Consider the following 25,880-nt stretch of genomic DNA (forward strand, 5'->3'; position numbering starts at 1 on the left):
CTGTGTCCCCTGGTTCTGGACTTCCCCAACATTGGGAACATTCTTCCTGCATCTAACCTGTCTAAACCCTGTCAGAATTTTAAACGTTTCTATGAGGTCCCCTCTCATTCTTCTGAACTCCAGTGAATACAAGCCCAGTTGATCCAGTCTTTCTTGATAGGTCAGTCCCGCCATCCTGGGAATCAGTCTGGTGAACCTTCGCTGCACTCCCTCAATAGCAAGAATGTCCTTCCTCAGGTTAGGAAACCAAAACTGAACACAATACTCCAGGTGTGGCCTCACCAAGGCCCTGTACAACTGCAGCAACACCTCCCTGCCCCTGTACTCAAATCCCCTCGCTATGAAGGCCAACATGCCATTTGCTTTCTTAACCGCCTGCTGTACCTGCATGCCAACCTTCAATGACTGATGTACCATGACACCCAGGTCTCTTTGCACCTCCCCTTTTCCTAATCTGTCACCATTCAGATAATAGTCTGTCTCTCTGTTTTTACCACCAAAGTGGATAACCTCACATTTATCCACATTATACTTCATCTGCCATGCATTTGCCCACTCACCTAACCTATCCAAGTCGCTCTGCAGCCTCATAGCATCCTCCTCGCAGCTCACACTGCCACCCAACTTCGTGTCATCCGCAAATTTGGAGATACTACATTTAATCCTCTCGTCTAAATCATTAATATACAGTGTAAACAGCTGGGGCTCCAGCACAGAACCTTGCGGTACCCCACTAGTCACTGCCTGCCATTCTGAAAAGTCCCCATTTACTCCTACTCTTTGCTTCCTGTCTGACAACCAGTTCTCAATCCATGTCAGCACACTACCCCCAATCCCATATGCTTTAACTTTGCACATTAATCTCTTGTGTGGGACCTTGTCGAAAGCCTTCTGAAAGTCCAAATATACCACATCAACTGGTTCTCCCTTGTCCACTCTACCGGAAACATCCTCAAAAAATTCCAGAAGATTTGTCAAGCATGATTTCCCTTTCACAAATCCATGCTGATGTTCAGTAACCTACAGACTTCTTGGCAGACAGCACCTGTGAAGTGTGTTCCCTGATCTGAGTCAATGCTACTCGGAACTCCCCATCGGGGAATGTAATCCTTACACAAGACCTTTGCAGTGTGATTGGCTGTGGCTCTTTTAGTTGGGACAGCTACTACCCATCTAGAGAATGTTAGTGTATCCTTGGCATGAAGGAAGAGATATATAATCAACCTGCAGATGCTGGAATGGTCCGACAGGGGCAAGGGGCCTCAGTTGGGGCATTACCGTGATGGGTCCAGAATTATTTTTCTGGCAGACCACACAGCAGTCTGTTACCAGCTGGGCATGTTTTTTAAATCCCCGACCCCCACCAGCTTTTCTGGAACCGTGCCGTCATCTGTTGTGAGGCCAAGTGTCCCCACGAGTGGATCTGTTGAGCTAAAAAAGGCATAAGCGCTTGTGGCGCGACTGGCTTGTCGGTAACTCTTTGTCTCCAGACACCATCTTCGCATAGCTTAATTCCTGCCTCAATCCATGTCCATTTTTCCTCTCTGGAGCACTCGCCTTGCATTGTTTGAAGGTCTCGTGTCAGAGTCCTGAGTGCTTTCACTCTGCACATCTGTGTTGGTTCTTCTGGAGGAACGCCCTATGAGGCGGCATCTTTAGCTGCCTGGTCGGCTAGGGCATTTCCCTGTGCTTCTGTGATATTTTCCTTGGTATGGGCCTTGCACTTCAGAATGGACACTTCCTGAGGTAATTGTATGGCCTCCAGTAAGTCTCGGACTTCTTTTCCATTTCGGATAGGTGTACCAGCAATAGTGAGGAATCCTCTTTTCCACCATAACATACCAAAGTCGTGAACGACTCCAAAAGCATAATGCGAATCTGTGTAGACATTAGCTCTCTGTCCTTCTGCTATTCGACATGCTTCTGACAGGGCCCGTAACTCGGCCTGTTGTGCTGACGTTCCTGAGGGTAAACATCCTTTTGCCACTACCTCATAAGGTTGTAACTGCCCATCCTGCTTTTCTGGTACCATTGTCAACAAAGGAGGAACCATCTGTAAACAGGATGAGGTCTGGGTTTTGCAGAGGCTCCTCTGCTGCTAAGGCTGCTTCTTCTGTTTCTTTTAAAATCTCCACGCAGTCATGCTCTTCACATTCTCCTCCCTCTTGCTCCCTCGATTCTGACATCGGGAGCATAGTTGCGGGATTAACCGGGCTGGTCCGGATGATATGGAGATTAGGAGCTTCCAAAACTGCTGTCCAGCGGGTCCATCTTGCTGCTGTCACCTGAGACATTCTATTCATAGACAGCAAAGCATGTACGGTGTGGGGACACTTGACAATCAGCTTTTGGTCGAGGACTAGACCCGCAGTGGTCATTACCGCTCGACATGTAGCTTCCATGGTCCTTAGGCAACTTCCCCATCCGAGGGCTACCACATCCAGTTTTGCCGAATAATAGCCAATAGGTCTTTGCCGATCCCCATGTTCTTGTGTCAGTATAGCTGTCATATATCCTTCTTTCTCATGAACAAACAGGGTAAATGGCTTACCACTATCGGGGATTCTCAGAGCCGGTGCTGAACACAAAACCTTTTTCAAACTCAGGAAGGCCTCTTGCTGTTCTTTAGTGAGGGTGATGGCTTCTTTAGAGGCACGTTTCCCCTTTAAAATATCATTCAGTGGCTGAGCAAGCTGTGTGAAGGAGTCAATCCAATTTCTGTTAAAGTTACACAATCCCAAAAAAGACCTTAGTTCCTGAATAGTGGTGGGTTTTTTAGCAGCCCGAATGACTGCAGTTCTATCCTGGGTAAGTTCTCTCTTTCCTTGTGAAATCTTTTGTCCCAGGTATACAACCTCTTCTTGGGATATTTGTGCTTTGTCGATGCTGGCTTTGTCCTTTCAGCCGAAGGTGATCCAGCAAAGCTTGTAAATCTTATTCATGATCTTCCGTGTTTGAAGCTAGCAGGATATCGTCTACATATTGGATGACTGTGGATGACAGGAGAGGTAATTCTCGCAAATGGCTTTGTAAAGCCATGTGGAATACCGTAGGGCTGTTGTGGAAACCCTGCGGTAACCGGGTCCAAGTATGCTGTTGTCCTTGGACAGTGAAAGCAAACCACTGTCAAACCTCCGGTGCCAGAGGCACTGACCAAAATCCGTTGGCCATATCTATAACCGAGAAATATTTATGTTCCGGTTTGAGGGCATTAAAAATGGTGGAGGGATCTGCGACCAAAGGAGCTTTTTGATCAATACACTAGTTAGCTTTCCTATAATCGACAGTCAAACGCCAAGTCCCATTAGATTTCTGTACCGACCATACGAGGCTATTGAAGGAGCTATGCATTTTAATAAGCACCCCTTGTTTCTCCAATTGCTGAATAACCGGTAAGATTCCCGCGATGGCAGTTGGACTGATGGGATACTGTTTAGTGCATGGAGGCTTGGTCCCTGTAAATGACGCAGGCTCCATCTGGAGTAGGCCACAATCGTTCTTATCTTTAGCCCATATCGGGTGTTCCTTCAATTCTTCTTTCTTCAAAGTTCTAATTGACCATGTCACCCGACCATCCTCGAAATGCAACGATGAATCTATTTGGATTAGAACGTCCATTCCCAAAAGGGGTTGATCTACTGGGCCTATCCAGACCGGCGTGGTTAGTTCATGTGGACCCAGACCTATAAGTACCGGTGTTGTCCTTTTAATTTCCATTTTATGGCCCCCAACTCCATAGGCTGTACGTGTCCTACCATCCAACGGCAAAAAGTCTCCATATTGTAGGGGTAAGCATGTTAATTCCGCCCCTGTGTCTAAAAGACAGTCCACATCCTTATCGCCCACCCTCAGTTATATATAGCCCATCTCCCCTTTGTTGTATTAGTGCGAGGAGGGGGGCCAGGGTGGGCTCTAATCGTTTTTTGCTATCCCAAGTAACTCCTTCTGTTGTATTGTCAGTCGCTTAAATGCTTCTATGAGGTCGTTATCTTGTGACAAGCCTGGCTTGTTGGCTGAATTGTATCCCTGGCTGTGTCCTCTTCCCCAGCCACGACCTTTCTGTTTTGCCCTGCACGTCTTGGCCCAGTGACCTTCTTTCCCACAATAATGACATTTTCCGGGTAATTTTCCTAATGACTGTTTATCGGAATCCTGGGATTTCCATCCCATAGCCTGTGCAGCTCGGACTTTAGCTCCCATATCCCGATCTAATTGGTTACACCGATCCACCAATGCTGCAAAGGTAGTTCCTCTACCTTCCCAGTCCGGTAACACTACCTTAAGCATTTTGGACAGTTCTGGCTTTAGACCTGCCACGAAAGCTGCTTTCAGGGGTCCAAACGCTTGTTCATCCATTTCCTCATCCGTATTATTCATACCCGAATGTTCTAGCCACGTGCATCTAAACCGCTCGTCATACTCCAGGACCTCCTCTGTTCCTTTCTGTTGGCAGGCTGCAATTTTTCCCCAGTCTGTCTTAGCTGGACTGAAGGCTTGCAGCCAGTGTTTAATCGCCTCCCATCCTGCATCTAATTCTTGCTCATTCTGCCCCAAAGCTTCATCTACCTTGTCGTGCAATTTTCTTCCCCGTGTTTTTGGCACCATTATGGTCAAAATTTGCACTCCGTCCCAGGGATGAAGTTGATATATATTTCTTAAGCGGTCCAATTGGTCCCACGTTTTTACTCTCCCTTTCTTTGGATTGGGCAATTCCTTGGACCATTTATCAATTTTCTCTGGGTCTGCCGGAGCATGAACTAAGTATTCTGCATACACCCTTCTCTTTGTTTTTTTGGTTCCGCCCTCATCCGCAGTCTCTTCTGATTTGACTACAACTTGTCCTTTTTTAAACAGGGCAAAGCGCACCCCTAATTCTTCATCATCCTCCGACACTGTATTGTCGGAGGATTCAGAAACCGTATCTATTCCTCGGTCGTGTCTTCGGGTTTGCGCTTTTAATTTATCCAAACATGGGTACCCTGGGAATTGATCAATACATTTTCCTTTTCCTATTACTGTCTCTTGACCTAATGATTTTGTCCATTCTTTAATTTCATCTTTAAGATCTTTAACTTCCGCTTCCAGCTTTTCAAGTTCAAGCTTTTTCTGTCGCAGCTGTGCACAAACAGCTTGCAATTGACCCTTTGTACTGGTCAGTTCTCGATCATGTTGGGAACGCATTATAATTTCATTCCGGTTTCGGATCTGGCCCATAACTGCTAGGGACCATCTAGTTCGCTCTCTATTTTTCATACAGGTCGTTTTTCCCCAGACCCTTTTAATCTCGTCCAAGGACCATTGTCCTTTGGAGATTCCGTACTTTTGTTCGATCTTAATACAGGTTTTAGATAAGTTGAATTGTTGCTCTATGTATTCTTTCAACTGTTCGAGAATTAAATCTAGCGAAACTTAAGGTGGTGCCTGCCCACCTTTAACAGTTGTAGGCAATTCTTTGCCCTTATCTCCTGCCGCCATTTCTTTACTGGGGTCTCGAGTCGTAGGCCTGCTAGCCAATCAATAGGTCGGTGATTAATTAACTAACACACCGCCGAAGTTTAGATGTCTATGGGACCTTGAGCCGACTACCAACCGGAGGGTTCGCAAACCGGAGGCTTTCGGAATCGCGTAGAAGGAGAGGCGAATTTAGACTTTTGACCGAGGACTTAGTTTAAAAAGAGGAGTCCTTACCTCAATATGTAGGTCCGATGTCCAAAATTCAGTTTCTTTCCTCAGCGATCCTGTTCGCAGCACCAAAGTTGTTCGATCTCTTAATTTCCAATGAAATACGAACTCCGATGGTAATTTTAACTTTTTAATCTTGGCAGAGAACAACAAACTGCTGGCTGATTGCCGATTTCTTTGTCTTACTGAGACACATGGTGAAAATGGCTGTATTTTATACCTGGATCAATTTACAGAAAAGAACTCGCCACCTTTGACCTTATTGGCTCAATTGAAAGTCTTTTAACGTTTTATTGGCTCGCTACCCAAGGTCCGAAAATGTCAAGTTGATTGATGAGTTAATGCAACATGCCGAACTACATGTAGCAGCCTTGACTTGGGGGTCTGTGAATTTTCACAGTCTGTCTAAATGAGCCTGTTTGAATTCTCTATCAATTGAAGGTAGATGGGCGAGGCTAGGTTGGGGGCAGGCATTAGAAAGGTGACTTCCAAAGTTATTTTAAAAGATTAAAAGGTTCCCAAAAGATTGATAAAGGTTCCCAATTTATTTCAAAAGTTTCTCAGTTTAAAAATCTAAGATGTAAATCAATAATAGATTATAAAAGTTTCTCCAATTTAAAAAGTTTCTAAAAGATGCAAGTTAATACATATTATTTAATTCCACACAACGTTGATGGATATTGTCAGTGTTAGATGACAGTCGACAAGATTACCTCACTCCTGTTTCAAGAGAGATGGGCTCAGTGAGTCTCTCGGCTACACTTATCTTGGAGCTGGTGTATGTATCCCAGATAAAATCCAGGATTTGACTGTGCATTCAAATAGCATGAGGGCTATACAAGGCACTGGGTCGGAAGTCTTTTGAAAATTGATGAAAGCAGTGTAAGTGTAGTGTAGAAGTTCAGTATAGCTTGATGAGGATGAGGTGATGGGAGTGTTGGAGAGGTGTGATTTATAAATTGTAATTTTTGATGGCGGGAAAACTAGTAAGGAGAGTCTTCAAAAAGTCCAGTCTAAAGTGATGAGCCTTAATGCACTGCTTGATTTTCATCTAGCCTTCCTTTCGTACATCCAATCAGTCACCGAGACTGTTTCCTTCCATCTCCACAGTAACACCTGCTGCTTGCCCTACTCCTCTCCCTACTGATACTGATACCCTAGTCCATGCCTTCATTGGCCAACCAACAAAAAAATAGAACTATATATGGAACTGTGTGGTTGGTTAGAACATTGTCACTTCACCCCAAGATCCAAGTTCAAATCTAACTTGGATTAATTGCATTGAACTATTTCCCTTTTAGTTTACTAATTTGTCAATGTTGGTTCTAAGATACTGATTAAATATGCAAAAACAAACCATTTTCTGCTGTAGTGAAGGAGCCACTAAGTAGCCACTTTTGTGTGATTGAGGCCATAACAGCAGTGGCGTTGAATGTTGCTTAACATGGCTCCTTACCTTTGCTATTCATAAACTCGGGGTGTGTAGAGCTCACTTTCCCCCCCTCCCACCAAAGAAAAGCTCTAATTTTGTAGCAGTTTCCATCTTTTACTGAGAGTGATCAAAGCTCATATCTTGTAAAATTTTAACCTTTTTACCGTCCATTAGATACAGAACTTGTGCGGCTTCTGGCGTCTGTCTGCATGCAAGTAGATAAAGAGAAGAGCAAACCAAAATCCAAGATGATGTCTCGCTCAAAAAGTAAACTGTCTTTAAACATTCCTGTACCTCCAGAAGACAAGGGGGGATTAAAGGTATAATAATAATTTGATCCATGCAAGTTTTTTCTGTGGTGGCATTGTTTTGTAAGTTTTAAAATGTGGTGCTTTAAAAAGAAATTCACCCTGGTTTCATTACCTAGCCAGACAGAGGTGTTTTATTGCTTTGCAGATGTTTATAGTCCTCTGACATGGAATTGATTATGTATTGTGTATACCCTGTACTCATTTGCATATAATCCCCCATGGTGTCACTTGTTATTATAAAAGAACTGGCTTACTACAACTACATTATACTATGTAATGCACTATTCTGCTAAGGTGAAGTTCTGTTTACCTTGGCCTAATCCTTTAAGATCACAGTTTAATTATGGTGAGTGGTTACTCCAGATGTTGGTGATTAATTGCTGTTTCTGAGAGGTTTGTAGCTTGACAGCTGCCTCTGGTTCCTCCCCTTGGAGAGGTCAAGTTAGCAAGCTCTGAGGTAGCCAGCAGGAAATGAACAGCTTTAGCTTTCTCAAACTTTTAAAAATTTTACGCTGATTGTTTATTGGTAGTTTCCTTATCTGTCCAGTAATGATTTCATCCATGTCAATCAAAAAGCCAGGAAGCCATTATTAAGGCTTTTTTGAAACATAAACTTGAACGTTTGAACAATATCTGAAGTAGCTTTGCCAGGCAATCATTGTAACTGTATACACTGGGTTGTTTGTTTACACAATTTATCATCATTAAAATAGCTGTGTGTTTATGTTTGGGGTAAACTCCTCCCACTTTAACAGTCACACTCCAGGAATATTAAAGTAAAAAAGACTTGCATTTATATAGTGTCTTTCATAACCTCCGGACATCTCCAAGCGCTTTACAGCTAATGAAGTACTTTTGAAGTGTAGTCGCTGTTGTAAAGTAGGAAATGCGGCAGCCAATTTGCGCACAGCATGCTCCCACAAACAACAGTGTGATATGATAATGACCAGACAATCTTTTTTTTTAAGTGGTTACCACTTTGCTTTAGGTTTTACCCTGCTTTAGGAGTGTGGGGCCTCTGCATTGTCCTTGTAGTTTTTTGCACAATTGAACCACGTTGCCACTTGCTCCCCATCCCCTGAACTGCTATATTGGATAAAATAATTATGCCGCCTCGTGGTTCTAGCCTGCCCATTCCCCTCGTTATGTGCAGAGATTGACTTGACTTGTGTAATTGTGTTCTGTAAAGGGAACAGCTTTTATCTGTGTGCAGTGGGCAAGGAACACACTTTGCTTCTTGGAAAATGATAAAGCACATCTTTCTCAAACTTCTTTCCAAATCTTTTCAGCTGCCATATGCACACTGCCCCCAAATCAAAGGCATCACACCTTAGTGTGCACTTCTTTTTTTAAAAAAAAAAAATCACATGGCCATTGGCCAAAATTGTCTTAAGTAACTACCATCAAAGTTAATCGTATACTAAATGGAAAGCAATGGAAAACAGTTCCATTTAGTTGACAGATTGCAAAGCATCTCTCCAGTGATTTTATGATGCTTGGTTACCACTTAAGTTATTCTTTCCAACCAAGCAATCTGGAACCAACAACTACAACAACACAAACCAATCAAATTGCCCAAATAGTTCCTAATGATTATCAGCTGCCACTTTCTTCCTCACACAGCCAAGTATATACAGTTAGCAATAACTTGCATTATATGATCAACACCAAAACACAATTCCAAATTTATCCCTCAAGCAAGACATTTCTCCAATATCGGCCTGTTCTTCTGTCTTCATGCCTGGGGCTTGAGTTGGAAATGTAATTTGTCCTTTGCTGTAGGAGAGTTTTTAGATGCAGCAAACAAAATCCATCTGAGATGCATTGTGGTAAGTTGTAGTTCTACTGTAGACCCATTGCATTGCATGGCACATATCATTTGACAACCAGGTAACAAAGGACTAGGGCATTGTAGCCAGGGGTACAAATTATGTTGTGTCTATGTGAGGGAGTATACATTTGAACATTTATTTTCTGCTCCTGTGGAACTTGTGATACACGATATTCAGTGTTGTATGTCAATCAAAAAAAATAGTTTAAATTGTTGAAGACAGATGGAAATTCTGAACTAAAGATGTGTGGGATGATGTTTTTGTGTGTATTGCTGAGTGAACTAGTGCTTATGCAGGGGATAGAGGGATGTTTGGGGCACTTTGCTTCCAAACTCCAAATTCACTGGGAACTAAAGGGAAGGAAAAAAAAAACTTTTAATAATGTAAATAATGGCAGGCTTTGTGGAGGGAAAAGGAAAGAGTAGCCAAATAAAGGACTTTCATAAGAATTTAGCATTGTAAATGGATACAGGTTGTGTTCTATTGATATACCAATGGTTCCTATGAAGCATGCCCCATGATTCAAAGATTAATGAAGATGAACTGGTAGATGCAATCACCCATCATACAGCTCTAACATCGGAGCTGCCTGAAATTATTGTCGTGGAGTTTTCGCTTGGAGCACTATCGTCAAATTGTGCTGGAACATGTGCTGGTTTTGCCAAGCTGAAGTTTCCAGAAATTCATTAGCATAAGCCCAAGCATTTAATCTCCTATGAATCAGCATTGTAATCGATTTGTGACTGGAACATGGCATCCTCCAGCATCACTGTGGGATTTCCAGGAACTGAGCCATTCTTCAACTTTTCAAACTAATTGATCTGGAGCAGAGCAGATCAATTGACTGATGTATTGTTCTAGGTCTTGCGTTTTGCATTTCAATTGCCTGCAGGTTACTTGAAATAATTGTTTTCTCTATTCTGTGTAGTCTTGGTGGAACAGAATGTCCAACAGATTCCGTAAACTGAAACTGACTAGGACACTCCGACATGGCTTTTCCACAAACCGGCTTGCCCCTTTTCCAGATGAACCTGTGGGACTGGATTCAACAATGAAAGCCAGCCTGAAGGATGACTGGAATCATTCAGCAGTGATGATGTCTACAGCCAATACTGATTCATCTATGGCTTGGACATCAAAATCCAAGGACAGTGGTGAGGAAATGTATTTTGAAAATTAATATTTTTATATTGCCTGAAAAATAAATGACAAAGCTGGAATTTGTAATTAAATTAATCTTTAATTATACACTTAAAATCTGTGTATAGCAATTAATTCAAACTGACAACATGGTATTAAAGCTATTACAGCCTAGTGCCTGTTCCATGAAATGCATGTTAAGTTTTTGAGAATCGTGTTGTCCGCTTCTTATCAAGGGTTGCATTCACAAATCCATAGCAAGTTCTTGCTCTTCCCATGTCATGCAGAACTTTTTCACCCAGAGGGTATGAGTTATACATACGTTGCTGGGGATGGTCATTGAAGCAGGCAATAAAAAAATATTTGGGACACAATGGATGTGTTGCTTGAGAGAACATTAATTGCAGGATATGTTGTGTAGATGGGATTGATGAAAACATCCCATAGCGCAATTTGAAGAGTATGAGAATTCTCCTGGTGTCCTGGCTAATGTTTATCCCTTCACCATCACCAGCAAAACAGATTAGCTGGTCATTTATCTCATTGCTGTTTGTCGGGCTTGCTGTGTGTAGATTGACTGCTGCATTGCCCTACATTTACACCAGTGACTACACTTCTAAAATACTTCATGTCCTGTGAAGAGCTCTGAGATGTCCTAAGGTCATGAAAGACATTCTATTAATGCAAGTTATTGCTTTCCTTCCTACTTGGCAGGAGAACGAGTGACTCATTGAATGCCTGTTTTACTTGTTTCACAACTGCTTGTTGGCCCTACTTGTAACAATTGTTCATTGTCAGTGTATATAAAGTTGCCACACAAAATAACCTGGATATGTATACCAAGCTTACTTTTTTGGAACTGGCAGCTATAAGCGATGCAACTTTTGGCAGTTCTTGTCTTTACATTGGAGTCACTGCCTCTTTCTCATCCCGAGTACTGCTGATTTAAGAAACAACAAACATTACCTACCCTATTGAATTGTCTTCATTTTCCAAAGATCTATCTTCTGTACATCATGCTCTCTCACAGCCATTCCCCATGGTCTTGCTTGGTAATGGCATACGTTGTCAGCGCTGTTCTGTTTTGTGCTCAACATTTTATACCATGTGCACTGTACAGCAGTCGAAATAACAAAATAATATTTATTAATGAGCAGGGAAATGTTAAACATTATTGAATGGGGATAAATTTCCTACTAATTTCTAATAATTAGAATATATCTATTGATTTTTTTACTAGAAAACAGGTTGCAGAATAAACTAAGTACCAGAGTAATCCATATCAAATTTAATACAATTCAACATGTGTGTATCTTTTTTTTGTTTAAATCTACTTTATAGGACTTGGCCATACTAGTGCAGAAAAAAATGACATTCTTCTCACAACTATGGTAGGTTACGAATTTGTATCTGGTGAATTGGTTCCTTCTGGTAGTCTTGTATTGGTGAAATCAAAGTTGAATTTTTCAGGGATGATATAACTGTTGCTTATCATACTGCTATGTGTACAATATAAAAATTAATATACAGGACGGACTACAAGAAAATTACTAACTTTGGATGATGCCATATTGAAGCTGGCATGTAAATGAGATATTTTTTTTCCCTCAAATTTATAATAACAGCTACTTTTATTTATATAACTCCTTTTTAATATAGTAAAACGTCCCAAGGTGCTTCACCGGAGTATTGAGATCAAGTCACAAGGAAAAATTAGGGCAGTTGACCAAACGTTTCGTCAAAAAGATTAAAGATGGGGAGGGATTTGACAATCAGGATGGAACATTTTTAAATCATGGCGTTGCTTAATGTAGGTCAGCAAGCACAGGGGTGATGGGTGAACAGGACTTGGTGCAAGTTGGGACACAGGCTGCTGAGTTTTGGATGACCAAGTTTACATAGAGTAGAATGTGGGAGGCCAGCCAGGAGTGCGTTGGAGTAGTCAAATCTAGAGGTAACAAAGGCATGGATGAGGGTTTCAGCAGCGGGATGAGCTGAGGCAAGGACTGAGACGGGCGATGGTATGGAGACTGCGGATATGTGGTTGAAAGCTCATTTCAGGGTCAAAAATGACACCAAGGTTGTGAACAGCGTGGTTCAGCCTCACACAGATATTGGGGAGAGGGATGGAGTAAGTTGCTAGCGAAGGGATGTTGTGGTAGGGACAAAGCAGTGGTTTCGGTCTTCCCAATCTTTAATTGGAGAAAATTTCTTATCATCCAGAAGTAGATGTCGATCAAGCTGTCTGACAATTTAGAGACTGTGGCGGGATTGTGAGAAGTGGTAGTGAGGTAGAGCTGGGTGTCATCAGCATGCATATCGAAACTAACGCAGTGTTTTTGGATGATGTCGCCAAGTGGCAACATGCAGATGAGAAATGGGAGGGGGCCGAGGAGAGTTCCTTGGGGGCCACCAGAGGTAACTATGCAGGAGCAGGAAGAGAAGGCGTTGCAGTTGATTCTCTGGCTACGGTTTACGATTAGATAGATAAGAATGGAACTTGGTGAGTGCAGTCCCACCCAGCTGAATGACCGTGGAGAGACATTAGAGAAGGGTGGAGTGGTCAACCATGTCAAAGGCTACAGACAAGTCGAGAAGGACGAGAAGAGATGGTTTGCCTTTGTCACAGTCTCAAAGTATGTAATTTGTGACTGATGAAAGTCGTTTCAGTACTGTGGCGGGGTGGAAATCTGATTGGAGGGATTCAAACATGGGAGTTGTGGGAAAGATGGGCACGGATTTTGGAGGCGACAACACGTTCAAGAACTTGAGAGGAAAGGGAGATTGGAGATGGGGTGGTAGTTTACAAGGACGGAGGGGTGGTCAAGGGTTGTTTTTTTTTGAGACGAGGGGTGATGGCAAAATTGAGGGAGAGGGGGACGGTACATGAGGAGAGATAACTGTTAACAATGTCAGCTGACATGGGAGTCTCAGAAGGATGTTGGGTGGTCAGCAGTTTGGTGGGAATAGGGTCAAGGAAGCAGGAAGTGGACACTATGAGCTTGGAGAGGTCATTAGGGGAGATCGGAGAGAAACTGGAGAAAGAAGTGAGGTCAAGGCTAGGGTGGGGGGGGATCCTTAGAGGAAGTTTGGCCAGGTGGGCTAGGGGCAGGAAGGGAAGTGGCAGAGGCAGCTGAACAGATGGTTTCAATCTCGGAGACAAAGACGTCCACTAGCTCCTCACACTTATTGTCGGAGGTGAGGATGGAGTCCGGGAAGGGTTTAAGAAGATGGTTGACAATGGAGAACAGAAGCCGGGTTTATCTTTGCATTCCATTATGATTCTGAAATAGTGAGCAATTTTGGCAGACGAGAACAGGACCCGATAATGCTTTATATGGTCCAGCCAGATCTGGCGGTGAATCGCTAAACCAGTTGTCTGCCATATCTGTTCAAGTCTGTGTTCCTTGTACTTAAGGGAGCAAAGATAAGGGCCGTATCGGGGAACAGCCAGGAGAGAGAGTCATTATTTTATTAGGACTAGGGTATCAATGGTGGTGGTGAGGGAGGGTGTGGTTGAGCTGATCGGTAGCTGTAGAAATGTCATGGTGAATGGTGGACCAAAGGCTGGACAGTTGGGGTTGAATCTTTTCGAGGTGAAGAATATTAGTGCTGCTAATAGAATAATTTCAGAGATTTTCCTCTCCAATTGCTTATGTTCTATGCTGCCACTGGACACCAAAACTCTTCATACTGTTGCCCAACATGCTCCTTTGTCCCAAATTCAGAAGACTTCCCACACTGCATTGTTGTGAAGGTGTCCATCTCCCATATTAGTTATCCTTGTATATTTCCTGAATTACATTGTTCGTTTAGTGAAATGTGTCTGACACTGGAGCCTACATTGAGACTATCCAAAATCAGAGAAGATCTTAAATCTGTTTCTGAATTGAACTTATGCCCTAAATTTTTTCTAAATTGAGAAATCAATATGAAGGACCAAGATCCACAGTTTATGACAACGCCAAGGTAGACGAGAGTAAGAGAGTTGACCTGGTGATTCAGGAAATAGTGATTGACACCAAGCCAGGGTTTAAAAGCCTGAAGGTTTTAGAAGGAGGGAAAAACTGAGAGGAGGCAAGAAGTTTCACAGTTTTGAGCTACTGGAAAGAATGAAGTGGAGTACGAGACTCTGTCATGAGTCTTGATTTTAACGTGGTCAGATTGCAGGGAAGTGGAAGAGGAATTGAGAAGGAGCAGGAGAGAAAAATCCAACAAGTGAAAGGACTGTCTGCTAAATCATTACTGCACTGAGTCCCTCACGAGCTTATGTTGGGATCTCCTGCTATCCATTATTCTTCATATAATTTGTTTTTAATAAAGGGTAAACTGATTTAATTAAAATTACCATAACTGGATTTCCATAATTTCTACTTGGTAAATGCACTGTTCAAATGGGTTGCAAGGAATTGTCGACCAAGTATTGCCAAGTGTGTTTTGGATGTTTAATGTGCACTTTTAACTCATGTAAAATGCATACAATCCATTTCAGACGGTGATTTAAAGCTGTAAAAGTATCTATTGTGCTTTTGCTTAAGACATCCTTCTATTTCAGTTGAGAAATGGTGCACCATTCACTCGTCTTCCCAGTGACAAGCTGAAAGCTGTTATTCCTCCATTTTTGCCTCCATCAAACTTTGAACTATGGAGCTCTGACAGGACACGAATGAACAAAGATGGCAAAATGGAGCATACTGGGCTATCTATGCCTCACATCCTTGCAAAACCTAACTTCAACAGCTGCGGAAATTCTGACATAGTAAGATTCTTTTAATGTTTTATTAAGCTGTAACACATTTGCCTGTGGGAAAAGTCTTCCAGTAGGTAGTAATAGATGTTGCTGCAAGTTTCAGTAGATGGAGACTTCAGTATGTATAAGTACCATTTAAATATTTTACATTAATGGATGTATCCTAACAGTACAAATGATACTGAGAGCAGGGAACTGACTTCACAGAAACTATCAGTCTGTGCATCATTAAAACTTAGTTAAAATAATTACATGTAATTTACTGAATCCAACATATGGGATAAACTGGATATTTGACGAAGAATTGTGCAAAGTGACTTGTATCCCATTAGTGAGTTACTTTGAAAACTCAAGTGACTAAGGTGGGAGTGAATGCCAGTCATTAACTCAAATCGTCTGGCTCATGTTGAACATTTGTGGGCAACTGTATAAATAGTTCCACATTGTTATAGTTTGGTTTATTGATCTCCATTCCAGTTTCAGTAAGTTTCTTCACTTCTCCAGCTTTTATTTTAAAAAAACATAACCTTTTATCTTTGAAGCTTCAAACATCAGGAGTAGTAAACCAAATCTTCTGCCTGTCTCAAGTAGTTTTCTTTTCTTTTAGAAAATTCGCTGCAATTCACTTGTAACTTAATTGCTCTCATATTTTGGTGAGAAACTGAATATCCCTGAGTATTTTTTTGGTGTAGCCAAAATCCTAATGTGGTTTAATCAAATGCTGTTGTACAGGATTTTTTAAATTAACTATACAAACTAAGATATCTTCTCTCCATATAGTGCACAGTTGATTGCCCTGAAATACTTTAGACAGCTATCAAAAGGCGAGAGATAATTCAACTGTAGGTTAGAAATTATGGATGCATGTTGGAAGATAAATGCTCAATGTATTCGTATCACATTCTTGTAGTATTTTAACAGGCGTTATTTAAGACTGGCGAATATTGTTTAAACAAGTTTGCCCATTAGCGTTGACCGTAATTTCAAACCTCCTATTTTGTTACAATCTGAAAGCTAGTTATTTGCAGCATATTGTCACTTCTCTTTATTTATGTCACTTAAGATACTTAGACATCCTAATTCATAAACATTTTGGGGAAGTTTGTTGTCTTTAGTTTTTAAGAAGTCCATCAAATGACTTTCCCTAAAATGATTTTTATGCTGATGGGATTTCATTTTTAGAATAAGTGAATGTACACATTTTTAATGTTAATTAGATTGTTTTATCATTTATTTATTTCAGACCTCTGTCAGCAGGATGGGGAGATCTGTTAAACTTCCTCCTATTCCAAATCTTAACAGGAGCCCAGCTTCTCCCCCAAACTCGGGACATTTCAATTATTCTCCACATTCCTCTAGTGGATCTAATGGAGTGGCTGGCATCAGTAGACATTGCATCAATGAACCACATAACCGCTCAGGTCTGAGGGATATCTTGTCTGCTTCTTTAAAAGCTGTTTTGTGTCTACATTGGCGCCTTCTAGTGATCAGTGTGAATAGTAAATCTGATGATGATAAATTGAATCTAGCAGTTCAAGCTCGGCACTCAATCTTTTGTTTTTAAGAGATGCAGGTCATTTCAGGTCAATTTTTGTATTTGTTAGAATGGGTAACATTTCAAGGCTTTAGTGTAGACGTCTATATCCAGAAAAATCATGTCATCTTACAGCACAGAAGGAGGCCATTCAGCTCATCGTGCCTCTGCTGACTTTTTTTGAAAGAATTATCCAATTAATCCCACTCCCCTGATTTTTTAAAATATCATCCTCCTCACCTCTGGTTCTTTTGCCAATTATCTTAAATCTGTGTCTTCTGGTTACTGACCCGCAGGCCAGTGTGAACAGTTTCTCCCTATTTGCTCTTATTAAAACCCCTCATAATTTTGAACACCGCTATTAAATCTCTCCGTAACCTTTTCTGCTCTAAGGAGAACAACCCAGCTTCTCTAGTCTCTGCACATATTAAAGTAAATTATTTTAAAATTTGTGTCCAGTTGATGGAGTTTCTATAATGTGGTCATTTTACTATGTAAAATATTCAGTGGTAAGGTAACACATTAGTGTACTTTTTAAAAGTCTAGCTTGAAGTTCCACAGTTACATACACTTATCTAGAATATACATTGAACAGTATCCACTACATATGGTACGTTGTAACATTGAAAACAATTTAGTTAGAAAAATATTTTTGTAAACACAGTAGTATAGCAGTTTATGTTAAAACGTTCAATTACTAATTTTTTATGGTTAGTGAATGAAGCATTCCACTGTTAATCTCAACCAAGCAGCTAATTAATCAATTAGCCTTGTAAAGTAAATTTGAACTATTTACTCGTGATTCAAAGTTGCATAATTCAAATAATCTGATTCAATTTATTTAAGCACTAAATTCCTATTTTGTGTTAGTTATGCATCCTAATTTAAATTATTGAATAATTGTGGGTTTTTTAGCACAAATAATGAATGAATTATCAGAAGTAGACAGTAGTTTAGAGGTCCACACATGGTTAAACAGAATAGCTTCCACATGCATTCTTGGGAGTGAGTTACAGGGGTGCAATTCAATGAGTTTTTAAGAGCATTCATAAGTAGCTTTGTGATTGCATGAAGCGTTTTGTAATTATTTTTTGACATTCACCACATACTGGCCATCCACAGTGTTAGCGGGTAAAATTACAAGAGAAGATGTCAACATGTTTTTGAGGTTAGAATTTTGCCTACATGACTTGCCTCTTCCTGAACAATAGAAAAGGTTAATTCCAAGGGAAGATTTGTCCTTCTGCTTTCTGCATTTGTCAGTTTTTGTGAAAGTTTTCTTTAGGTATCTAGCCAAGTCTCTGGGTTCAGTGCATTTATACAAATACAGGCAACTCTCGATTATCCGGGTCCCTCGGGGATTGGGCTATTCCGGGTAAATGATTTTGCCGCTAGGGCGAGTGCACGTACTTGGCGAGAATGTTTGGGTCCCAAATTTGACGTGGAGCGAAAGGTAAAAACGCGGGCAAGGATACGGTGAACCCTGTTGTGTCGGAAGCGGATATTTTTAAACTCTCTGGAGTGGGAACATTCAATAAATAATTCATTGCACCCAGGGCTGCAGTTACTCACTGATGTCAGCACTTCTGTGCAAACAGCGGACGGTGCGGAAAGTGGTCAGCGCAGGACTGTGTGTGGAGTGGGTTTAATGGTGGTGTGTAAGAGCATGTTAAAGACCAAAAATGAGTAGTTTGGACAGGAGCTTTGCATTGCTTTCTGTTGCAGTTGGGATCAGCTTGTTTTCCAGTGCTGAGATTAGGAAAAACAGTGAAATGTGCAGCTGTACATGGGACACTCAGTTTTTAAAAGTGCCGTTGCAGCGGGTTCGCCATTGGATCCATGTACGGATAATTGAGAGTTGCCTGTACTCAAACATTTGATAACTTGTGATGCTTTCGTTAAAACAATGAAGATTACAAGCAATATGATAGAAGTGTTTAAAATTATTCGAGGATGGGACAAGGTAGATGGGATAAGCAGACCATTTCTAGTAGTTGAGGGGCCAAAAATATAAAGCTAAATATAAGAAATTTAGAACAGGGAGCAACAGAAACTTCTTTACACATGATTTTTGTTGGCCAGAGCATATTTCTCTAAGTACAGCTGGTTTTGTATTTCAGACTTCTCACAGGAACTGCAGGCCAAATATTCTCTGATGAAAAGGCTTCTTAAATGAATAAGAAGTGGAACTAATTGATGGTTTTGAACACCATCAGTGGAGCATTATGGCTGATCTAAGCATAGATCATGGGGACTAATCAGTTCCTATGGGAGTTGGGTACCCATTGATTGGTTAAGACAGTTTAGTTCTGGATTCTCTGCAGCAGGGCCCAAGCATCCAGGCCAGCACTTAAGTAAGGGGTGGTGATCGTAAAAGATTGTATAAATTTCTGGCCTTGCCATTTAGTCCCATCGGAGATTTGGGTGAAGATTGTGTCTCGCTGTTTTTGTCTAATTAAAAGATCAGACCACCTATCACCAGGGGCTAAACTTCGCACTTTTTAGTGCAAAACTTCTGTAATTCAGAAAGCTGTGAATCGGAGCCCGGCTTTTTTGCCCATGTTTACAGTAGAGATCAGCAGTCTGTTTGTCTTTGACGTTGATGGAGGTTTTTTCAGAAAGGAAGTGGATTTTACTTGCGTTAAGTTCATGTATAGGACCTTTTACCAAGATGGTTAAAATGATGGGTGTAATAGAATCAGTATTACTACAAAGTTGATGGCTGGATACTTGAATGAGGAAGACAAAGGAGCCAAGGAACAAAAGTTAGTTGAATCAGAATGGAACCATATGAGGATAGTCTAATGAAACTGGATAACAGAGGAGAGGTGTTGGAGGAAGATGGTATGGTGAACCGTGTCAGGATAATGCTCTTTTTCACAGTTGTCGAGGAGCTGGCAGGTAATGACTAGCTTAAGCAGCGGGAAGTGAGTTTGGAGGCAAAAGGAAGGAGAATACGCAGCAGAAGCAAGAACAAGGATGGTCTAGATCTTGGTAACAGAAATTCATGAGCTCCTTGTACTTGATGTTTAAAGTGAGGTGATCAAAGGAGAATGGTTTAAGGAGGTGATTGGCCATAGCAAAAAGGAGCATGTGGTTATTCAAATTAATAAAGTTGGGATGCAGAAGATCAATTAGGGACACCTGATTTGGTACAGGACATCAGAACATAGTGTCAGTATAAGCTTAAAAAGTGTTACATTTCTTAAAACAACATACTAAGGGAAGTTGTCAGGGCAAGTTTCTTAGATCTCCAAGGCCACATTGGAACTACTTCTTGAAGGGAAGCACATAATCAGTTACAATTGTTAGAACAGCTATAAAAAGAAAGACTTGCATTTATATAGTGCCTTTCATGACCATCAGACATCTCAAAGTGCTTTACAGCCAATGAAGTACTTTTGGAGTGTGGTCACTGTTGTAATATGGGAAGCGCAGCAGCCAACTTGCGCACAGCAAATTCTCTCAAACAGCAATGTGATAATGACCAGATAATCTGTTTTTGTTATGTTGATTGAGGGGTAAATATTGGCCAGGACACTGTGGATAACACCCCTGCTCTTCTTCGAACTAGTGCCATGGAATCTTTTACGTCCACTTGAGAGGGCAGAGGGGGCCTCGGTTAAACGTTTCATCTGAAAGATGGCACACCTCTGACAGTGCAGCACTCCCTCAGCACTGCACTGGAGTGTCAGCCTAGATTTATGTGCGCAAGTTCCTTGAACCCACAACCTTCCGACTCAGACGAGTGTGCAATCCACTGAGCCACAACTGACACCTATAAGATGTACGAGATCGACTTGTGGTCTTTTCCAGCCGTGGGAGCATGGGTCAAATAGGCAACCTGATTCCAAGGCTCCATTAGTGTCACTCTCTGGCTGCTGGAAGTCATGAGCATAAGCCAATAGCTGCTCACTGCTCAGTTTTCCGTCTACTTGCACTCTCTGGCTTTCTGGACAACATGGCTGAGATTGGGATTTAGTTGTGTAAAGGACACCCCTGTAACCTACTCAGTAACTCCTTACCAGCAAATTAGGAATTTTAAACTGTTTTTAAAAAAAAATATGTAAATTTTCTATTTTTACATTTGCAGGAGGAAGTTCAGATAGTGTACTGTCACAAATTGCAGCTCAAAGGCGAAAAGCAGCAGGTTTACCGGAATTAAAAACAAACCGGTCTGAGATTCTGCCTCAACCTGTTGAAACCAGTCTTCCTGAACTGCCAGCCTCACCAACTGTGGGTAACTGCATCATACAGGTAACTTTTTATAGTCTTGCCTTAAAATCAGTTAGCTATTTGTCATCGAACTAATTCAGACTAGACTGATTGTCTGCAATTTAGTCTTGGGGAATTGTGAAGATGATAATTCAACTATTGTTGCACCAGAACTGCACAGTGTAAGATCATATCAATTATTTATTTTGCTAATACAGAAATGTGGCAAAGAGCGTCCATCGTCTGGTGCATCGTCAAATTCGAAGAGCACCTCTCCTACTCTGACTCCATCACCATCCCCCACCCCAAAAAGTCCCCAGGGAGAATCATCAGTGTCCTCATCTTCACATCAGCAGTCTAAGAGCAGTGGTGGGTCCAGTAGTGGAACCCTCACAGATGAAGGTAATGCAGATATGTACGAAAGGGATTTTTCCCCACTTCCCTCGAGAGAGATCTGGGCAAAAAACATTATTGCACTAAGTGTGGTACAATGCGCCTATACACTCGGGTGGTGTGCCACTGGTGCTGCTGAAAATATGAGATGTTGCATGGATTAACTTTTTTTTTCACAATGAAAAGCTCCTGAGTTTTACAATAAACCATTTAAACTATTAGCACAGCATTATTCAGACAATGGTCATGAGTCATACAGTTCAGTACCTCGACAATTGGAAATGGAGCACAAAATAAAAACAGAAAATGCTGGAAATACTCAGGTCAGCCAGCATCTGTGGAGAGAGAAAAAATGAGTTAATGTTTCAGGTTGATGGCCTTTTGTCAGAACTGGAAAAGGTTAGATGTAACAGTTTTAAAGCAAGTAGAGGCAGGGAAAGAGGTTTGGGAGGAGAGGAAAGAACAAAAGGGAAGGTCTGTGATGGGATGGAAGGCAGGAGAGATTAAATGACCGAAGGGGTGATGGTGCAAGGTGAAAGGAGATGATAAAGGAAAAAAAATGGGTTTAGAGGAGGTGTAAATCTCACCACTCCTACGCCACGATCTCTTGCCGCACTTATGTCGCAAACTCTCGCTGCTCATCTGCCCCGCCCTTCCTCTACCTAGGCCCCGCCGATGTTCCTGCCCACGCTCCAAAGCGGTGACCAGGGTTTTGATGACATCACCCAGTCACCCATCTCAAAATCGTCGCACACTTGGAGCAGCTCACGCTGGAGGTTGAAGTGGTACGCCGCTCCAGCTCTTTTATAGCCCAACCTGCGGAGGTGTTCTCTCGCAGGTCGGAGGGCCACGATGTCCCAGGCCTGCCACTCCAGCTCTTTTATAGCCCGACCTGTGGAGGTGTTCTCTCGCAGGTCGAGTGGCGGAGGAGCGGCGAGAGATCGTGGCGGAGATGCGGTGAATGTTTGTGGCGGAGGAGCGGCGAGAGATTATGGCGGAGGTGCGGCAAATGAGAGTACGGGGGCCCAGAAGAGCCAAGGGCCCAGGGGCAACATGGGCCAGCCCACACTGCGATATGTGTGCGCACTAGAGCAAGTCTCCAGTCGTCCTGGTTAACTCTTGCCACTGGATAAAGGCCCGTGTGGTGACTGGTGTGCAACGGTCACCACACGTTAAAAAGATTCACGCACAGGCACCTTCCACCCAGCCCCCCCCCCCCCATTTGGAGTTCAGGACTGGAACCTCGGGTTCTTAGTTGAAACACCTGTGAACTCGTGGGAGCAAGTCATCCTCGTTTGAGGGACCGCCTATGATGATGGTGATATGGGAATATCAGAATTGTCATCAACACTTGCCGTCCAAAGAAATGGGGGCAGAGATTATAATCTGAAATTGTTGAACTCAATGTTGAGTCCAGAAGGCTGTAAAGTGCCTAATAGAAAGATGAGTTGCTGTTCCTCAAGTTTATTTTGAGCTCCACTGGAACAGTGTAGGAGGCTGAAGATGGCGAGGTCCAAGTGGGAGTGGTCCGGAGAATTAAAATGCCAGGCGACTGGAAACTCCTACCTATGTCTGCCTTTTCGTGGGATATGTGGAACATTCTTTCTTCCAGTTCTGTTCAGGTTCCCTCCCACACCTCTCTTTCTGGTACATTGATGACTCTATCAGTGACGCTTCCTGCTCTTGCCCAAATCACCATTGGTAACTGTACCTTTAGCTGCCTAGTCCCTAAGCTCTGGAATTCCCTCCCTAAACCGCTCCACATTTTTGCACCTCTTTTAAGAGGCTCCTTAAAACCTACCTTTGACCAAGCTTTCAGTCACCTGCCTACTATCTCCTTCTGTCGCTGGTGTCAAATTTTGTTAATTGTTCCTGTGAAAGGCCTTGGGACATTTTACTGCGTTAAATAAATCCAAGTTGTTGGATTTTTTAATATTTGTTTCTAAACCTAGAAATCTGGTGACTGGTGTGGGTTGAAAGTGGGTGAATTGTTTTGTCCATGAACCATTCTGGCTCCTTGCAGGTTTCCTTCTGTCTATTTGGATTCTCCTGCTCCCTGTCTAGTAGTGGCAGCACATCAAACAGCCAGAATGCATTAAAATCACATTGCCCATATTCTTGGAAGCCATGGTGTCTGGGGCAGGTCTTAAATTTGGGCATAGTTTCTGTTTTCTTTATTGGGGGCTGGAAACTGTATGAGAGAGTTCCTATCTTATTAGGTGTGTCCTTTGAGTCCATACAGAATTTCTGACATGCCTCAAACAAAGTTCACTATCATGACCAAATAAGTATGATTTTAAAGTGATCTCAGCCAATACCACATGTATTCTATTATTTTTCTCCCCAGATGAATTATCAAGTATCCTAAAAAAGCTGTCGCTGGAAAAATATCAACCAATATTTGAGGAACAAGAGGTAATACCAGTATTTAATTTTCTTCAGAAATGATATTCTACATATTCAAAATGATGTGTAGAATTTTAACTCGTAAAACTTTTTCCATTATACTTAATCCTCCATTCTGCAAGAATGGAGTAAGAGGGAAAGTAATACCTATTTCCATAACATGCAGCATTTTATTTTATAAGAGCAACTTTAATGTATGCTGTATTCCTTTCAAAAGTGCATATACTAGGATCTTTACTTTCTCGTCGCCGAGAGCATGTAGAAACCAATCGCAGAAGCGGAAGAAACGTGTGGCAAACCAGACTCCCCACCCACCCTTTCCTTCATCCACTCTGTCCCACCTGTGACAGAGACTGTAATTCCTGTATTGGCCTGTACAGTTACCTGAGAACTCACTTTTAGAGTGGAAGCAAGTCTTCCTTGATTTCGAGGGACTGCCTATGATGACTATGATTACATATATCCTGTCCATAATTCCAACTGCTATTTCTTAAAACATTTTTCTTACCAAACTTGGTAAATAACTTCCTTTTAAAGCGTGGGTCTCAACTTTGCTTCAAATGAGTATACTGTGATCAGTGCTAGATAGGTTGAGCCTGAGGACATCATTTTGATCATGGTGTTGATTTATCATCGGTCTTTTATTTCTACCACTGTGGTAATTCTTAATTGTATTTCAAAATTTTTTTAACTGCTCAACCTTTATTCAACTTTTATCTTCTGCATCAGAAATTCTTGGCATCTTTTTGTAATTAGATCAGACACCACTCCCAAGCTGAGATGCAGCAAGAATGCAGCCAGCTTTCAAACCTCTGGCAAAGCTGGTCTTGAGCTTCTCATTAAGAGGTGAGCTAAGGTGGTCTACTTGCTCTTTCACAACTTTTTTCTCTTAAACTTGTTCAAAAACCTCTTGTTTCCTTAATTTTTGATGCATTTTTTTTTGTGGATAGGGGAAGCAGATACTTTGAATGTTGGTCACTGTTCCGCTTTCAATTGTTTAATAGTATTTTGCTCGGTCTAATAGTTCTTGTTGTACTCCTTTTTTAATTTTGCCTTCCAGAGGGAGTCTTTTTTAAAACTACTCCTAGTTATTGTGATTCCCTGACAGTTCTGACTCTTGCAATAGTATTTTTGCTCATTTCTGTGCATAGTCCAATGGAATATAGTATCCCATTTCTATATTTTCTTTTGTCTTTCTGCAGTCTTCCACTTTAATTCTCTCTCTAGCAGTGAAAATAACCAGATGGTAAGTATTCATCCTAGTACAGAATGTCTACCCAGTCTGATTTAGTGATGGTTTCTGATAGTACGTATTTACAAAATTGGTTCTTAAAACCCCTTTTTTCTTTTAAGCAACCGAGAACGAATGGTAGCTGCTATTATGTTTACTTATGTAATGAAACTGCCCTGCTCAAAGTCACAAAGGGCATCTTTTGTGACTGTGACAATGGTAAACTATCCCTTCTCAACTTGTCTACAGCCTTTGACACAGTTGATCACACCATCCTCCAATGCCTCTCCACCATTGTCCAGCTGGGTGCGACTGCACTCGCCTGGTTCCATTCTTATCTATCTAATCGTAGCCAGAAAATCACCTGCAATGGCTTCTCTTCCAACTCCTGCATCGTTACCTCTGGTGTCCCCGAAGGATCTATCCTTGGCCCCCTCCTATTTCTCATCTGTATGTGCCCCTTGGCGACATCATCCGAAAACACGGCGTCAGTTTCCATATGTACACTGATGACATCCAGCTCTATCTCACCAACACTTCTCTCGACATCTCCATGGTCTCTAAATTGTCAGACTGCTTGTCTGACATCCAGTAATGGATGAGCAGAAATGTTCTCCAATTAACATAGAAACATAGAAAATAGGTGCAGGAGTAGGCCATTCGGCCCCTCTAGCCTGCACTGCCACTCAATGAGTTCATGGCTGAACATGCAACTTCAGTACCCCATTCCTGCTTTCTCACCATACCCCTTGATCCCCCTAGTAGTAAGGACTTCATCTAACTCCTTTTTGAATATATTTAGTGAATTGGCCTCAACAACTTTCTGTGGTAGAGAATTCCACAGGTTCACCACTCTCTGGGTGAAGAAGTTTCTCCTTATCTCGGTCCTAAATGGCTTACCCCTTATCCTGAGACTGTGACCCCTGGTTCTGGACTTCCCCAACATTGGGAACA

The 25,880-nt window shown here is 41.8% G+C and overlaps 1 protein-coding gene across 3 annotated transcripts in view; it reads left to right on the forward strand.

Annotated features, from left to right (window-relative positions):
* The window catches only part of LOC139264284 (ankyrin repeat and SAM domain-containing protein 6-like), a 64,158-nt gene that overhangs the window by 18,463 nt on the left and 19,815 nt on the right, over positions 1-25,880 (forward strand). Inside the window, exons 5-14 of one of the 3 annotated variants that reach the window (XR_011593306.1) lie at positions 7,289-7,434; positions 10,186-10,411; positions 11,739-11,788; positions 14,953-15,156; positions 16,391-16,568; positions 20,775-20,938; positions 21,115-21,298; positions 23,637-23,704; positions 24,425-24,541; positions 24,898-24,941. Coding sequence is in view for 2 of the 3 variants with exons in the window: in XM_070880510.1 (XP_070736611.1) it covers positions 7,289-7,434; positions 10,186-10,411; positions 11,739-11,788; positions 14,953-15,156; positions 16,391-16,568; positions 20,775-20,938; positions 21,115-21,298; positions 23,637-23,704; positions 24,898-24,941 (1,264 nt within the window). In the remaining variant the exon portion in view is untranslated. The remainder of the gene's footprint in view (positions 1-7,288; positions 7,435-10,185; positions 10,412-11,738; positions 11,789-14,952; positions 15,157-16,390; positions 16,569-20,774; positions 20,939-21,114; positions 21,299-23,636; positions 23,705-24,424; positions 24,542-24,897; positions 24,942-25,880) is intronic. The other 2 variants (XM_070880510.1, XM_070880509.1) reach the window with 2 other exon arrangements.

This window comes from Pristiophorus japonicus, chromosome 5, assembly GCF_044704955.1.
Source record: "Pristiophorus japonicus isolate sPriJap1 chromosome 5, sPriJap1.hap1, whole genome shotgun sequence".
Classification (NCBI taxonomy): domain Eukaryota; kingdom Metazoa; phylum Chordata; class Chondrichthyes; family Pristiophoridae; genus Pristiophorus; species Pristiophorus japonicus.